Source organism: Lathamus discolor, chromosome 2 (genome assembly GCF_037157495.1).
Source record: "Lathamus discolor isolate bLatDis1 chromosome 2, bLatDis1.hap1, whole genome shotgun sequence".
Classification (NCBI taxonomy): domain Eukaryota; kingdom Metazoa; phylum Chordata; class Aves; order Psittaciformes; family Psittacidae; genus Lathamus; species Lathamus discolor.
This window is the reverse complement of record NC_088885.1, coordinates 29538577-29555924: the sequence shown is the minus strand read 5'-3', so window position 1 is coordinate 29555924 and position 17348 is coordinate 29538577. Positions and strand designations below refer to the sequence as shown.

The 17348-nt window shown below is 36.1% G+C and overlaps 1 protein-coding gene across 11 annotated transcripts in view; it reads left to right on the top strand.

Annotated features, from left to right (window-relative positions):
- CRPPA (CDP-L-ribitol pyrophosphorylase A) overlaps positions 1-17348 on the top strand; it is a 141178-nt gene that overhangs the window by 51054 nt on the left and 72776 nt on the right. For 6 of the 11 annotated variants that reach the window (XM_065666248.1, XM_065666250.1, XM_065666251.1 and 3 more), the window contains exons 6-8: positions 11396-11493; positions 14744-14833; positions 15547-15639. In XM_065666248.1, the coding sequence (XP_065522320.1) occupies positions 11396-11493; positions 14744-14833; positions 15547-15639 (281 nt within the window). Of the gene's footprint in view, positions 1-11395; positions 11494-14743; positions 14834-15546; positions 15653-17348 lie in introns of all 11 variants that reach the window. The other 5 variants (XR_010609878.1, XR_010609880.1, XR_010609881.1 and 2 more) reach the window with 2 other exon arrangements.

Genomic DNA, 17348 nt, shown 5'->3' with positions numbered 1-17348 from the left:
GTCTTTGAGAAAAGTTTTATGACAAATAAAATGTGCTTAGGCAAGTTGTTTTGGATTGATCACTGTAATACTTATATTATGCATTATTTACCTTCGTTTACTCCTTTTAGAATAGAGAACCTTAGAAAAGGCTATGTATATTACAGAGTCAAAACAGAGATTAATTTTGTATGGTTTTATAATGAATAAAGTTTTTTTTTATCTGCTGTGTTCCATCTTTCTAATCTACAGCAGTAGCCTAAAATATTAACTCTTTATGGCTCTTCTCTCTTTTATGTACAGCAACCTGTTACCTAAATTGATACAGCAATTATATGATATTGAGGTATTCCATTAATTTATAAATACTTTGTTGAACTGTTTTTTCACCTTTCCCTGTAATGGTAACAGTGGTTTCATTGCAAGTTAACATGAAGACTAGACTAAAAACAATGTAGAAATGAAGAACTCTTGGGTACTGTTTAATGAGCATACTCAGGGTTATTGTAAACTCTTAGGCACTGATCCAGAGGAGCCTTGCTTGACTCTTGTTGAGAATGGAGGGATAAAAGCCCAGAAACTGATGAAGAGAAAGGGACATCCTTTAGAATAAAATAATCTTTCTAGAAAAAAAAAAAAATGTGGTTCCTATTTAGAGAACAAAAAAGAGCAAAACCCATGTCCTCTTAGGGCAATGTGAGTGACTGGCTAGTTGTTGACTTTGATGGCTCATTTGTTACAAGATCCAGTATTGGCTTAGCTTGTGGTTTGGATTATTCTGGTTTCAGCTGTGATATAGTTAACTTTTTCCTTTGTTTGTCTTGATTTTAGTGAGGCATTTGCCACTATCTCCTATGACATTGACAAACTAATGAGGTACAGAGTAGAAAAATGGACAGTGAGGTGGATTGAAAACTGGCTAAGCTGCCAGGCTCAAACAGTGAAGTTCAGCTGGAGCCCAGTCACAAGTGGTCTATCCTAGGGGTGAATGCTGGTTAAAATCCTCTGAATTACAGGGTACAGCCTCCACAAGTCTGTAGATGATATAAAATTGGGAAGAGTAGTTGATAGACTACGAGGTTGTGCTGCTATTTGGAAGGACCTTGATAGGCTGGAGAAATGGATGAACAGAAATCTTGTGAAATTCAGCAAGGGGAAGTGAAAACTCTTGCACATGGGAAGCACCATTACAGCTGGGGGCTGACCAGCTGCAAGGCAGCTCTGCAGAAAAAGCCCTGAAGGGTCCTAGTGGACAACAAACAGAACAGGTGGTGGTAATGCGTCCTTATGGCAAAGAATGACAACAGCCCCTGGGCTATGCAGGCAGAGCATTGCCAGCAGGTCTAGTGAGGTGAGCCTTCACCTCTGCTCAGCACTGGTAAAGTCACATCTGGAGTGCTGGGTTCAGTTCTAGGCTCCCAATTGCAAGAGAGACATCATCGTACTGGAGGGAGTTGAGCAAAGGGCCATGATAGTGGCTAAGGTAATGGAGCATCTATCAGATGAGATGTTGCAAGAGGCTGGACTGTTATGCCTGGAGAAGAGAAGGCTCAGGGGGATTTTAGCAGTATGTATAAATGCCAGATGGGACGGAGTGAAGAAGATGTAGCCAAACTTTTCCTCAGTGGTATTCAGCAAAAGAGAACAGGGAATAGACACAAACTGAAATACAAAAAAATCTGTTTATACATCTGGAAAGCCTGGAAATTTTTAGGATTCTCATTTTTTTATTAGAAAGTTGGGAGATTGGAAGGGAGACTCCCCGTCCTTGATTTCTTAGGAATCATTTGTTCAGCTGAGATTGCCAAAAGGGGCATCTCTTGGCTTATAAAGCCATTTTTCATCTGCATTGAGTTAGAATATTTCATCTTAGAAATTACTTGTGTTAATATTTTCAGAACAGTTTTATTTACTTATTAAAAAAAAGAAATTATTTTTTCCTAGTCTAAATATAGATCCCATTACATCATTCTTGCTGAATTCCTAATTCTAATAGAGTGTATGCATGCTTCTACAGTAGAGATGACACCAAGCTGTGTGGTCCGGTTGATACGCTGGAGGGAAGGGATGCCATCCAGAGGGACCTTGACACGCTTGTGAGGTGGGCCGATGCCAACCTTATGAAGTTCAACCATGACAAGTGCAAGGTCCTACACCTGGGTCGGAGCAATCCCAGGCACAGCTACAGACTGGGCAAAGAAGAGATTCAGAGCGGCCCTGCAGAGAAGGACTTGGGGGTGCTGGTTGATGAGAAAACGAACATGAGCCGGCAGTGTGCGTTCGCAGCCCAGAAAGCCAACTGTATCCTGGGCTGCATCAAAAGGAGCGTGACCAGCAGGTCGAAGGAGGTGATCCTGCCCCTCTACTCTGCTCTTGTGAGACCTCACCTAGAGTATTGTGTGCAGTTCTGGTGTCCTCAACATAAAAAGGACATGGAACTGCTGGAACAAGTCCAGAGGAGGGCCACGAGGATGATCAGGGGACTGGAGCACCTCCCGTACGAAGACAGGCTGAGGAAGTTGGGGCTTTTCAGCCTGGAGAAGAGAAGGCTGCGTGGGGACCTCATAGGAGCCTTCCAGTACCTGAAGGGGGCCTATAGGGATGCTGAGGAGGGACTCTTTGTCAGGGACTGTAGTGACAGGACAAGGGGTAGTGGGTTAAAACTTAAACAGGGGAAGTTTAAATTGGATATAAGGAGGAAATTCTTTCCTGTTAGGGTGGTGAGACACTGGAATGGGTTGCCCAGGGAGGTTGTGAGTGCTCCATCCCTGGCGGTGTTCAAGGCCAGGTTGGATGAAGCCTTGTGTGGGATGGTTTAGTGTGAGGTGTCCCTGCCCATGGCAGGGGGGTTGGAACTAGATGATCTTGGGGTCCTTTCCAACCCCAACTATTCTATTCTATTCTATTCTATCTTATTCTATTCTATCCTATTCTATAATTTTAAGTATTACCCAAATAGGAGAGACTGTCAAAGAAAAATTCCTCTGGCGGTAATGTTTATAAGGAAATCTAGAAAGCCGATTCAGCCGCATGGATGTACTGTTTTGTTGTAGACATTTGCTGTAACAAGAATTGTTGTACTTCTGTTGGTCAAGCTTGCTGAAACCAGTAATGCTGGCATAAAATGATGTGAATGATATGTATCAGCTCAATGAAGGTACTGTGTTGATCATATCTTGATAAAAGGCTCAGTATTCAACTTGGAAAAATATCTCAGCAAAATCATAGTTCTGTGTTAACTTTGGTCATATTTTCCTTTATCTCATGTATTTTTCATATTTATTTACCATGTATGTTCTCAATATTTAATGGTAATTTATCAGTCATTACTGGACCAAGTAGATCCATTTTCATTTCCATTTTCCTTGAGCTTAACTACACACTGTACTTCTTTTGCAATACAAAGGCCAATTTGTTGAACTGTATCATTCAGTATTACTCAAATATTTAATTTAGTTCAGAGGACTGTCAGGATGTACCCAAGGGTACGTAAACTTTAAAGGAAAAGCAAAATTAAAACTAGTGCTGATTTATATTTTTAAAAAGTTCTTGTTCATCTTGCAGTTTATTTAGTCATTTACTAGACTTACTGCGTGGGCATGTAGTGATAAGACAAGGTGTAATGGCTTTAAACTGAAAACAGGGTAGATTTAGACTTTAGGAAGAAGTTCTTTATGGTGACACACTGGAACGGGTTTCCCAGAGAAGCTGTGGCTGCCCCATCCCTGGCAGTGTTCAAGGCCAGGTTGGATGGGGCTTTAAGCAGACGGGTCTAGTGGAAGGTATCTCTGCCCATGGCAGGGGTTTGGAACTAGATGACCTTTAAGGTCCCTTCTAAGCCAAACCATTCTGTGGTATGTTCTTCTGTAATGGGAAGGAAGAAAGTCAGATGGGCACCTTATGTAAAATATGTTGCTTTATATAGCTAGAGAATGAGCTAGCACCATGCTCCCATCGTTCAGCTGTCCAGTTTGCTGAACCTTCCTTCCCCACATATCCCCATCATTACAGAGCAGCTCTTGTGAACATGGGAGCTGGGTCATCACGCTTCTTGTGGGGAAACTAGAAACAAATACAATGTGAAAAATGGTTTCTGTGCTCTCCGTCTGCTGCCCTCTCATCCTTATAAAGGTGACTCCTTGTATTCTTTTAATCAGTTATGTCCTTTTTTATAGGTTTTAAAGATAACCAACTAGATTGGTTGTATTTTGAAGCATTTTGCTTAAAAAAATGTTGGAATAGTATTTTGTGCTAATTTTATGTGACCATATGCACTGTAGTTTCATTTAAAAAATCATAAACCTGAAACAATACTGCAACCTTTGTGCAAATGAATTTCCATGTTCCTGTGTATATAAAGGCTTCAGTAATCTCCTAAATTATTAAAGAAGATTAGTTTTAATTTATGTAAAAAATAAGATCCATTCCAAGCAGCTTTCTCTATAACTGTTTGAATAGAAAATGAGGATGGAGCTCACTCAAATGAAAGGAACATTCACTAAGTTTAACTACTTTTATAACTAGAGCCAAAAAGGCTGTAAATGGCCAGTCATTCTCTTCATGGATATGTATTTTACATATGCATTTCATTATGTTAACACTTTTTTAGTTTTCACTAAAGCAAATAGAGTCTTTTGCAGCTGTTGTTTATGCTAAAACGTTTATGTAGCTTAAAGTAAAAATGAAGACCTACACAGTGGTAGATCGTGCTGATCCCTTATTTGATCTTTACTTATCTGATATTCTATTACTGTAGCAGAATGCAATATATCTGCTTCATTTACCACAGTAGTCTTTGTTGTGCTTGGTTTGTATGAAAAACTCTGAAGTTCATTGAAGTTTAGATTTGCTGTTTTCTTCATTGCTTGAGTTCAGAAAGGAGAAGCTGTACATGTTCTTTATTTAAGCAAGCAGTATAATGAGTGCTCTATAGCTAATTAGGACATCCTGTAATAGATTTATCTTACATAACTACTTATCTTTAATGGTGTTTTGTACTGTTAGCACTCCAAGTCTGCAGTTTGAGTGCTGTGCCCTCAGAAAGTTTCAAATACCAGATATTCAGGTTGATATAACATGACTTATTTTTGTGGCGGACAGTTGAGCTATATAAATTAATATTGGGCAAGCATTTTATTCACAGTTCATGACACACTTAAAGGAAAGCATATTTAAGGGCATAATATATTTTTATCCCATTGAGCATGGGATATACTGTTATACTCCCATATTGTACCATTCAGCCTTATAGTTGTTAGTTTTACGAAAGAAATCTCAATAGCTACGGTCAGCTGTGTCGTGCTGTGCCTGTGGGAAACTTTCAAGGAAGGGTAAGTCACCTTCTAGAATGGCAACCATCCTACCAGCCAAGGCATGCTCAGTTAGGCCTTTCCTACTAGCTGAATAATTAAATAATTTTGTGACTACAATTCCAAATTTCATGTAATCTACATTAATAGATGTGTTCTATTACATTTATTAGTGATTGAAACTTGGTTTTCTTTATCTTTAGAGAATGACAGTTATCTTTTTCTGTTAACCTGTGTGTTTTATTCTAAATATTTCTAAATAGTTGAAATATTTGTTTTAATGGGAATTATTCATCCAACTGTTTCCTTTCTGGTTTCAAGTAATTTTTTGCTTTGAATTATGAACTTCAACAGATCTTTAAATACTTTAATTTTTATGCTAACATATTAAGTTACACTTGGGCCTCTAGACATTTTTGCTAAGGAACTGGGTCCTTATGGTTCATTTTGACATGTTATTTTGCTATCCTGTTTATTTCTGAGGTACTCTTGATTTCTGTCTGTCCATATATAAAATTATAATTCTGTAATTAATAAAATTAAACACAAAAATTATTATGGCAATACGTGTTTGGCAATTAAATGATGTATGAAGAAAATACAGTTAATCATACGATTATGAGGCTGTTCCTGAGTCAGCTATGTTGCAAATGCAATTCTATGTAAGTAACAAGTGTTTCATAGAAGCACATAGAAGCACTGCTGGCCTAATAAGACATAATAACTGACAAACTTCAGCTTGCTAAACTTGGCTCAGGTGGAAGTAAGAAAAAACATACATGCATCCATACATTTTTTTTACTTCAGATATTTATATGTATATATATCACACATATTCAAGGCAATATAAAGAAACACTTCACTAATGTGAATAGACTAATGACTTTTGAGATTGTTTTCTTAAAACATCTTATTAATTTGCTTACTTCCTCAAGTCTCTTTTACAACTGCAGTAAGAAAGTCTGAGTCCTAACACCTTTTGTTTAATAAACAGTAAATTTAATGCTTTTCTTTTAGTTAAGCAGGTATGAACTTGTCGAGTTTGCAGACAAGGTGGCACATGCCCATTTTTAACTGTCTTGGAGTAAGAAAACATCCTCTTACAATAAGGGTGACTCATCTAGAAATGTAGTTAAGATCAGGCTAATACAAAACATTCTAAAAAATTTCCATTAGGACTACTGCCCTCGGGGTAGGTATCTCTGAACTCTAGTTGCAGCATGTAAACTTTAAATGGTGCTGCTCAGTAGAAGACTGTAACTCAGTCTTTCTTTCTTGCTCCTTTTTCTTTTCTTAAGGGCCCTTCCTCTGCAATGACCTTTTCACAACAGTGTGCACTTGCCCTCACATTTGGCTAAATAAGTGTTTACTGATGTAGATACAACTATGTTTTGCAATAAAAATATAATGCCTTCAAACTGTTTATGACTGTTGGGAGCTATGTACTGTGTTTTGTTTTATATGAAGAACCCACATGGCTTTTTCTGGAAAAAAAAAAATTGATATAAGCCTTCTTCATCAAAGGACAAATATCTTATTGGAGGTATGCTGTATTTTCATGGGCACACACATTAACCAATGTCTACTCTCTGCTGTGAGGCAAAGAAACAGACTGGCTGGTAGGGTTGTGCTCCTCAGAATAGTTATTGTGAGATGAAAACAACCCTCTGCTTTGTCTTCTCCCACAAAATCTTCCTTCCTTTCTTGTATACTAATACTAGCAGGGGCAGCGTCAAGTTTGGCTTTTGGGTTTTGTGGTTACACAGGAATGGTAAACAAAAAATTGTTAGATATTTTTGGTTACCTGTGTTATACGAATAACAATTTCAACTCACTTCTGTTGTATATAAATTAACTAGATGTTTGGCAGTAGTTATTTCATTTTTCTTATGTTTACAGTTGTAGAAACATCTCTCTTATGAAATACTAAAAATGCCAGGGAGAAGCATAGTGAATTTCTAGACCATTGCTATGTAGAAGGTGAAAATGGAATTCTGATAAATTAATTTGCTATTTTGGATTCACTGCAGACTTCAAAAGTATTTTGATGAATAGGATGTGCTTCCAAAATAGTAGGAATTGTATTAACAGACCAAGAATGGCGTGGTATGAACGCACGTTTACAAAAACAAGTGTATGTATACACGTATATGTGCAATTAAGAGAAAAAAATTCATGTCTGTAGGCTAAATACTGCTTTCCATTTAGATGCATTTTCTTTCATATGGTATTAATTCCCTATGATATGATGTTTATGATCTTTATTCAAACAAAGTATTATTTTAATTGCTGCTGTTTGTGGCCTGCTTTTCAGAGTAAACTTTTAAAGTTATTTGTTGCATTACACTTAATGTGTTATCTAACTAACATAGTTCATAAACACGCATACATTTTAATATATAATTTGGGTGAGATCCTAGGATAAAGACAGTAACAGGTGTTACTGGATAATAACATGATCTAAAGCTTTCAGGATATCAAAGGAGGGCACAGAAAAATGGAAATAAAGTTTTCTGCTAGAGAGAGAGAGGGAGGTTTAATTGACAAATTTTGAAATCCTGTGTCAGATTTATCTTTAATAAAGCAAATTTCCTGATAAAGAGTTTAAATGTATAACCTAATAGAATCTGGCAGTGTAGAGTTTTAACTGTTTTTTGTTTGTGCAAAAAATATGCTCTGAGTTGATGTTAAATGTGATGCAGTATGGGGAGGGTTACTTCATAATCTGCTAAAGGTGGAATGAAGCTGAGAGTAAATGGGAGACGTATTGGGAAGAGGAGGTTTCCAGGGAAATAAGAAGTTTAAACTAAAAAGAGGAAGAGGAAGCCAAAGCAAGATAGAGATTTTGATTGGTAATGTAATAGTGAGAGAGGAGGAAAAAAAGGGTTGGTCAGATGAAAAGGAAGGTAAGGTGTGAATGCAGGGAAGAAAAGAACAGTGGTGCATGGTGGGAGGCTAAGAGGTACTAGGCAAAAACTGAACCAAGGGGAGTTCCAACACAATAAAAGGGAAAACGTTTTCACCATGAGGACAGTCAAGGAGTGAACAGGTTGCCTGGAGAAGTTGTGTTGTCTCCCTTCTCAAAGGTATTCAAGGGGCTAAGCATCCAGGCCTGATCTCATGCGTGAGCCTGCTTTGAGCAGGCATTTGGATTAGAAACCTCCTGAGGTCACTTCCAGCCTGAATTATCCAGCAGTTTGAAGAAAACCAAAATTTTGTTAGTTGAGTATTAAAATTCTTTGTGGCATGTTTGAAACATGGCTTTCCAGGATGACTGTTTTGCTCACCCAAACAGACTTCTGAAGACCAGGAATGAAATACTGCATGCAGTTAGCTTTACTGGCAGTCAGCAGAACTCATGAACTCCATGGGGTTTGAGCCAGCATTCCAGCTGTGCTCACTGGGTTCAGTGTGATTACACTGAGTGACAGAGAGCTCCATCAGCTTACTGGAGGTGGGACGCAGGCAGTCTAGGGGGAGGAAGGCTCTACTCAGGCTTCCATCCCACAATATAGCAAAGGTGCAGACTGTCTAAAGTAACACATGCATCTTTTTGGCCACTTGAAATAGTTGGGGTTGAAATGGAAATTAAGTTTTAAACTTCAGCTAGAACAAAACTGTTGTTTTGCTGTGATTTCATAAAAAATTATTTCCTAGACTTCTTTTATTAATTTTTCTTGATTGTTTAAAAGCATGTAGCATCTTTTCAATGTGTGTATTATCATTATTTTTTTATACCTTATTAATAGACTTTCCCCTATAAATTTACATTCCTCCTCCAGATTAAAAATACATTTTTTCACACTGTTCAATTTTTCTTTCTTCTTTATTAAATTCAACCTGCAAATCTTAGTTGCTTTTTCAGTAGTCATTTCTCTCATTTACATTACAGGAAATTAGAGGTTTAAGGGGTCTGGGGGGAGCAGTGAGATGGGATTTTATAGTTGCAGTCTTTGAGCAGCCTCTTATGAGGTTGCTTTTGACACTTGCTGTTGATAACTGACTTCTTTTTAAAAAGAGCTGTCTGAGCATAAGTTATTGTGCCTTTTTGGATTCCACAGCCTTCTTCCACATGTAGATTTTTGTAATAGCTCCAATCTGACCTTCTTCATTAAATTAATTAGTTCAATAGAATCTGAGTTCTTGAAATCTGATATGTGAGACTGGTTTATTATGTACATCTATTTTGTATGTGCAGTGTAGCTGCATTCCATGTACAGTACTAAATTCAAGTGGCTCTTGCTCTGATTTCAATCTACCCACCACTTTCTTTCTGCTGATAAGAAATTAATTCAATATGGTTTCCCAGTGACCCATTTTTTAGACTGTAAAGTTATTCTGTATTAAGTAGGAGCCAACTCTGATGCACATTCAGTGTATTTTTTTGCCCAGTGAATCTATGGGAAGATAATTTCTCCCACAGTTGTGGTATCCTGTGATTTCCAGCCCTGGCCATACATTCTTTCAGTTCGCACTTTCATCTGGTTGTGCTGATACACACGCAGATGTTTATTGTTCTCTCTCTTTCTCCCCGCCTCCCACTCTTGCTAACTTAATACAAAGCCAGTTGCTACCATTAGTTTCATTGTCACATTATAAATATTAAACATAATAAATGCCCGTGATTCATAAAATTCTTGCAACGGTCCTTTGGGATCCTCAGTGGTTATTTCACTTTTCCTGCTCACAAAAAATGGTTTTAAAATCACAAGTCACTTTCCAATAATGTTTACTCTGTAGCAGCTTCAAAATTAATTTTCAAGTCCATATGTCTGTTTATAAAGAAGCCTTTACAAAATAGAATGTGAGATATTTACTTAAGTAATGCATCTGATTTAACTTATTGTGTGGTATGCAATTAGAAAACAAAACTTTCCACATGCAACAAATATGTATCTTTATATTCGAATTTGCTTGAAGAGCAGTTAGGCCATATTTTTGTAATTTTTTTTATGTCTTTCACAACTAATTTGTGGTGGTGATTGGTATATTTCTGTCTCTGAAGCTTCACTGATGTCTGCTTTAAACATAATTAGGCTTTACATTTATGAAATTTCTAGCGGTGCATGGAATGGCTACCCGAAAGACATTGGAAATCTTATGTTTTGCTCTGCATATTAATTCAACATCTAAATGATCAATTCCTGAATTAGAAGTGAGAGTTCGAGACTTGAATTATTTTTACTTGTTTGCGTAAAGAAAGTGGTCACTGAATCTTGAAACTGTAGTCAATGACAAGAGAAAATACTTATTTTCTGAAATATTTGCTTTATTGAGGAGATCAGGCAATAACTTGAAACTATTGTTCTTGTTATCAACAAAATACTGTATTTCCTCCCCCACCAGTAAAAGATCTAACAAGTTGCCTATGCCAAGATCTTTGTCATTGACTCTCAGCTTCTTTGGTATTAAGATGAACAGTTGTATCTGCTGTCTTCTGCAGCAGTATCTTCAATGCTTTTTTTTTTTTTCCTATTATGTAGTATATATTGCTGGGAAGAGGATTTATGCTCGTCTCCTGGCTTTTTTTGCCTTTTTTCAATATTGCTGACACTGCATTTCACAGAACCACAGAATCACAGAATCCCAAGGGTTGGAAGGGACCTCAAAAGATCATCTAGTCCAACCCCCCTGCAAGAGCAGGGTAACCTACAGTACATCACACAGGAACTTGTCCAGGCGGGCCTTGAATATCTCCAGTGTAGGAGACTCCACAACCCCCCTGGGCAACCTGTTCCATTTAGTGAATTATTGAAGTGAAGAGTGGTATGAAGTTTCTAAAAAGCTTTCTTGGTTGTCATCTAGTGTCAGTAATGTGGACCTGAGCAAACTCCTTTTCATAGAATTCCCTTATTCAAATAGGCTTTAGGGACAGGCCTTACGTAATGTTTTCACATTGTAGAAAATAATATAAAATATAATATGAATTTTATATTTGAGATGTATGTTACATAAATTATGTAGTTACATTAACATTAAATTTACAGCTGTTGAAAAGATTCTGTCAAGAGACAGCAGTATATGCATTGAAAACTATGTTTAGCAGATTAATAATTTTGCTTTATTTATCTTTGCCTGAAATACTAAGGTTTTTTTCTTAATCACAGACAACCTATCACAGCAAATTTGTGTTATTACCAGTGTGAAGGAAGATGTGGCACAAGTAAGTTTTCTCCTTCATGAATCTCTGAAAAGCCAAACAAAAGTAAGTACAATTCTATGGTTCTAAACTGTTTGACTAATGTTTCTGGTTGTCACAACTCATAAGAAATGGTCTAAATAATGTAAATACAGAAACTGAGACCTCCTGTGTCACTGTAGTATTTATTAAAAGGGATTAACACCAGGTGTGGAAGTTACCAAGAAAGAAGCATCTTCTGCCCAATTATGCTGTAGAGGGGGATCTTACAGATCTTCTTAAAATTTATATATTAGATTAGAAGAGAAATTGGATCCAGGCATCAGAGAGGCCATTTTCTTTAGATTTTATGAATTCAGTAAGCCCAAATTGTTACAAATATGTTACAGAGGAAATACTTTTGGTACTTTGAAGTCTGAATTAAAGTCTGAACTAATTAAGGAGTACGTTGTATTACCGTAGAGCTGCAAATGCAAAGACAAATTAATCAACCTTTTTTCAGAAAGGTAGGGGTACATTTTACTCATAGCAAATGCTCATTGAAGCCTTTGCTGTAGGATATTGATGGAATTTTCTACTGGCATTTAACTATCTTTTCTGTTTTCATTATTCTTACTAATACAACTGTCACATGTTTTCATTTTCCCAAGGGTGGTTAACATTTGGTAATTGCTAAATCTTGACTGATCTTGGGGTGATTGTTAATTACATCTTATGTGATGATATCACATCTTCCTATTACCCAGAGAAACAGATGGGGAATAGCTGTTCAAAAATACAGGTTTCCTGATTTGCATAATATCACTTCTATAAATGGTTTTATTCATACCTGTTGACACAAGCATTGTGTGCTTAATTAATAGCAGGATGTTCTTCTGTAGCAAACTGTATTGCTATTTTATATCTAGAAATGCTATTTGACATTGTAAGTACAGGTTTTGTTTGGAAAAAATTGTATTTAGTATGAAAAATCATGTTTTATATCCATTAAATATCTACATTTAAAAGTGCAAAACTCTAGCAGAGTTGAGTAAGATCTTTTCTTGTCTGAATAGCTCTATAATGGAGCAGAAGTATGTGTCCGTTTTGCTAAAACCAAATCCATTGCTATTTTTCCTTTTTTCTCTCCATTTAAACTATTGTGCAATTACTAGGCATCACTTACCCATGCTAGGAAAAAAAAGTACTTATTTAAGTGTTACCTGTATCAAGTTATTAGTTTTGCATATAACAACTTTAATCATACCATGAGAAACACTTCCAAGCCAGGAAGTAAAGTCTAAGAATGCTCTTTTCAGAGGGCAAATTGGAGGGTAATTGATCTAAGACTCTAATTGGGAATCATTCAGTCAAGTACATATTATCTGGAATTTAAACTTACTACTGTCAAGTTTAGGTTAGATATAAGGAAGAAGTTCTTTACTGTGAGGGTGGTGAGGCACTAGAATGGGTTGCCCAAGGAAGTTGTGAATGCTCCATCCCTGGTGGTGTTCAAGGCTGAGCTGACAGAGCCTTGGGTGGGATGGTTTAGTATGAGGTGTTCCTGCCCATGGATGAGGGGTTGGAACTAGATGATCTTAAGGTCATTTCCAACCCTAACTATTCTATGATTCTATAATATTTTAACATTTATTTTTGTGTAGGATACTAACATGCAAAATAGAGTAAGAATTAATGTGAGTTATCTGATGATGTATTCAAGTATCTGGTTAAGCAGCTGTGCTTACTTTACCAAGAGAGAAATCTGTTTTAATTTTTGCTGGATAATACGGCTGTAAAACAAAGGCTCAGTGTACTGCTTTATCATATTCTACGAATTAAATCAAAACTTTGATAAACAAATTCAGTTTTTTAAATGTTCAGGAATACTTAAGCATCATGTATTGTAATAGCTCAAAAAAAAACCCCCAAAACAATGTAGGCCTTCTGTCTTGAGTAATGTTCCATTTACCTTCTGAAAAGACTGGCAGGAAGTATGCTTCCAATCATTTGAGTACGTGCAACATTGTAAAGGTACTGTGGATTTCTGGTTTTAGTTCTGAAGAAGTTCAAAGCAGGAGAACCCTGGAGTATTGCATTTTTTAAGTGATATAATTAATTCTTGCCTTCTGTGATTTTTTTTTTTTTTTTTTTTTTTAATCTCTTTAAGCTATTAGATGTCAGCTATTTGGGGCTGTGTTATCCAGTTTTCAGCCCAAAATGTTTCTAAAGTCTTTAGTGCATAAATATCAACCTTTGGGTTTCAAACCTCATTCTTTTGCAAACAAGTTAGCTCCCCAAGTATTAATAAAATAAGCAAATACAGCTTTAGATAACAGTGCAAAGTCTTTTTAAATGTTGTATTTGGTACTTCTGTTGGATTGTGGGTTAAGTGACATTTTGAGGAAACACAGAAGTGTAGTGCTTCTGTTGTTTGCTGCAATATATAATGCCTTCTGGGCAGAAATAAAGCTCATTTGAGCAGTGGAACTGTGAGGTTTTCTGCTTTAATAGAAGCAACATGAAGACTTTTTTTTTTTTTTGCCTAATTTTCAAGTTTTTCTTACTGGCTTCAAGGTGTTCTCTTAGGAAACAATTTCTATCTCTACTGCATGATTTGCTGTTCAACTTGAGGCAATCCTCAAGCTGATAACTTAGTAGAACCTACTTTTTATTTTAAGATAATTTCTTAGCTGGTGTTATAGTTACAGGTTGCAAAATAAGCATGTCTGTGATTAAGACAGTATTTTGAAGTATTCATTGAGGCAATAATTTTCAGGAGAAATTCTAAACAAGTCTTGTTTTATGCAGAATCCCAGAATAGGTACTTTCCAACCCTAACCATTCTGTGATTCTATGGTAATACTTGTGCACTTGGTTTTTCATAGGTTCTTCTTAACTTCTATTTTTTTTAGTTGCACGGAGAAAAAAATATACATGTATTTGAATATTATAGAGATTTTCTTAGAACTAGAGGTCTAGAATCATTTGATCATCTTGATCCTATGAACAGTGTTTTCATGTCTGGGAACAGTTGAACTTCCGAACCCATGCATCAGTGCTTGTGTCTGATATTTTCTGGGCTGATACTGGAATGGCTCCATCAGCAGTATCCTTCAGTACAAACTTGCAGAAAACTCCACAGGGTGTTGGACTCCGTGCTTCACTGTTGAGTCACTTAAAAATTTGAACAATTTTAATTCTCATAGTGGAAATAATAATTGCCAGTTTTAAATCATTTGAATGAACAAACTCTGCCCTAATGGTAGATGCTTTAGCAGATATTTGAGGCTGAAGTGAAATTTGTGACATAGCAATATTTTTTTTTTCTAATTAGGTTGAAGCTGTATCAATAACTCTAAACAAAAATGATGGCCATCTACAAGATATCTTTTCAGGACAGTGCTACAATTTTGTTTGTATAAATGTAAGTATTAAGGATGCATGCTTTTAATTTTCCACATAAACTTAGTATTAATTGTAAGTAATAATTCCTTATTTGAATGGTTGGTTGTTATTTCTGTCTTCCTGGTGTATCCATTCCAATACTTGGTGTTTTTCATGCTCACCAAATCAGACGTTTGAGATAGACCAGTACCCTTGAGATACTGGTCTGTCCTTTCTCTCCTTGTTCTGCACTTTTGTCAGTATGTTGTTAAACCAGACATGAATTCTAGAACAAGAGGAATGCAACTGAAATTACTTTAAAATTTTCTTTCATAGATACTGTATTGAAGTGAATGATCTCAAGAAGAGGCACGTCATATATGTAGTCATCCAACTGTGGATTGTCACCATGGGCTAAATTAGTGTTTCCCATTTTGGACACATGCATGCCGTACAAATCTGTGTTTGGGTCCATGTATGGGAACAGGGAAGTTTTAGGTGAACTATATCTGAGACCAGATATATATATTTATTGAGGGTAGAATTAGTAATCTCGATTTTTTTTTTTTTTTTTCCTAACAGCTGTAACTTTACCAGACCCAAGTGTTACAAATACATTAAAACTGACCAAACAAAACCCCCTAAACAAAAAAGTAATATATCTATTTTTGGTATATAAAAGATCTTTGAATTCAATTTTTATTAAATCATTGTTTGATGTTTCAGTAATTCTAAACATTTACTTTCATTTAGGATAAAAAGTATGCAATTGAAGAAAGCCAGAAACTAGTGGATATGTTGGACAAATCAAATATTCCTCTCTTATACCCAGTTGTCCTCATTTTGGTGGGTAACTCCTGTAAGTTACTGTAGAAAGCATCTAATAAAATATTTTTAAGTGTTAGACTAGCTTTAAACTGCTGCTAGCTCTGGATAAAATTGTAAATTTGAACTGTAACTTGGATTGTAAAGAGCCTAGTTTGCACTTCAGCAGATGTGCTGCATGCTGTCAGAAAATAAACCAGCACTAGCAAATGACAATTTGTTAGTTAAGTATTTTTGTGAAAAACTCATTGTGGCTAGTCATATTGAACTGCTAACTCCTGCTTTGCTGCCGTGCTCCATCTCTGCTGGGATGCTGCAAATGATGCAAAAAAAGTTGAAACAGAATTAGGTGGCTTTAGTTTTTTCTGTGCTGTGTGGTTTATTCAAAGTTTTAGAATTATTGTTGCTTTTCTGCTCCAAGTATTAAAAAATAACTTTGAATTACTTTGCAATATAACTTTAATGCATACTTTACTTATTGAGATGTTGTAAGACTGAAAAATCTATACTGGTATGTGGCAAAAGTTTTAAATTGTATATTTGGCTGAAAGTCTCATTATTTTAATATTGCAGCCAGAATAATTTAACAGTTCATGTGGATGAAGGCTGAAGGTGTACATGACTTTTATTTTACTCACACTGTTAAAAAGGAGAAAATACGAGTCAGTTTAAAAGTCTTCATGCAGTGTAAGCAGATCCAGTTAGTTTTGTCATGTTTTCTGGCTTAATAGGTAGGGATCAGAAGTATTGGGTGGAATAAGTGTCATTATGCCATATGCCACATGCCACAAGGAGTGTGCCTCTGAACTACATTTATTATACCCTCAGCAATAACACAATATGTTATGATTTTAAATATATACTTCCATATATGAAGCTGTTGAAAAAGGAATAAATATTTATAATACATGGGGCATGGATAGCTTCTGAAGTGCATGGTCTACTGATCTAGAAGTAAAACTAAGCATTTACTTCCCAATTTTAGGCTTAATCTGAAATGTAGGTGATATAATTTCATTACTGAGCTAACAAATGAGGTATGAAGATCAGTTACAAATAAAAAAAAGTTATATCCTTACCTGTTGTATACTGTTGGAGTGAGCTACTGATTCTATGAGCATCGATATTTAGTACTTTATTTCTAGACCATCTTTTTTTCTTGACCTTATTTCTGAGGAAGTTCAGGGTAGAGCTTTACTTTTACTGAATTTTCAAAGATAAATAATTTCTCCCTTTGATAATCAGAGCAATGACCCCTGTCCATTTCTGTTGCCCATTTACAAGGATGTGCGGAATGCTCTTTTCTGGAGCAAGAATGTTTTCATTTGTCCTTTATCAAGAATATAAAATGACATTTCTATGTTAAATTTTGGGGGTGTGCAGATAAAGTTGGAATTGCTAATCAGCTAGGTAACACTTATTTAGTGCCCGATTCCTAGCTCTTCTGTACTCTGGACTTTAAATGCATTTTTAGTGTGACACATGGACACATTGTTTTAATAATTACAAATATTCTGGAGTTAATATTTCCAGAGAAATAGGTATGAATTCAAGTAATGTTTACATAAACTCACCTTGAAGCTCCTAAGATTTTGCCCCTAAGATACCAGATCTCAAAATCATTATGGAATCCAGCACCATTTTCAGTGAAAGTGAACTTGCTTGAACAGCCTGCAGCATGCACAAATTATTTAGGTGGACACCTTTTAAAATGGTCTCAGGATAAAATA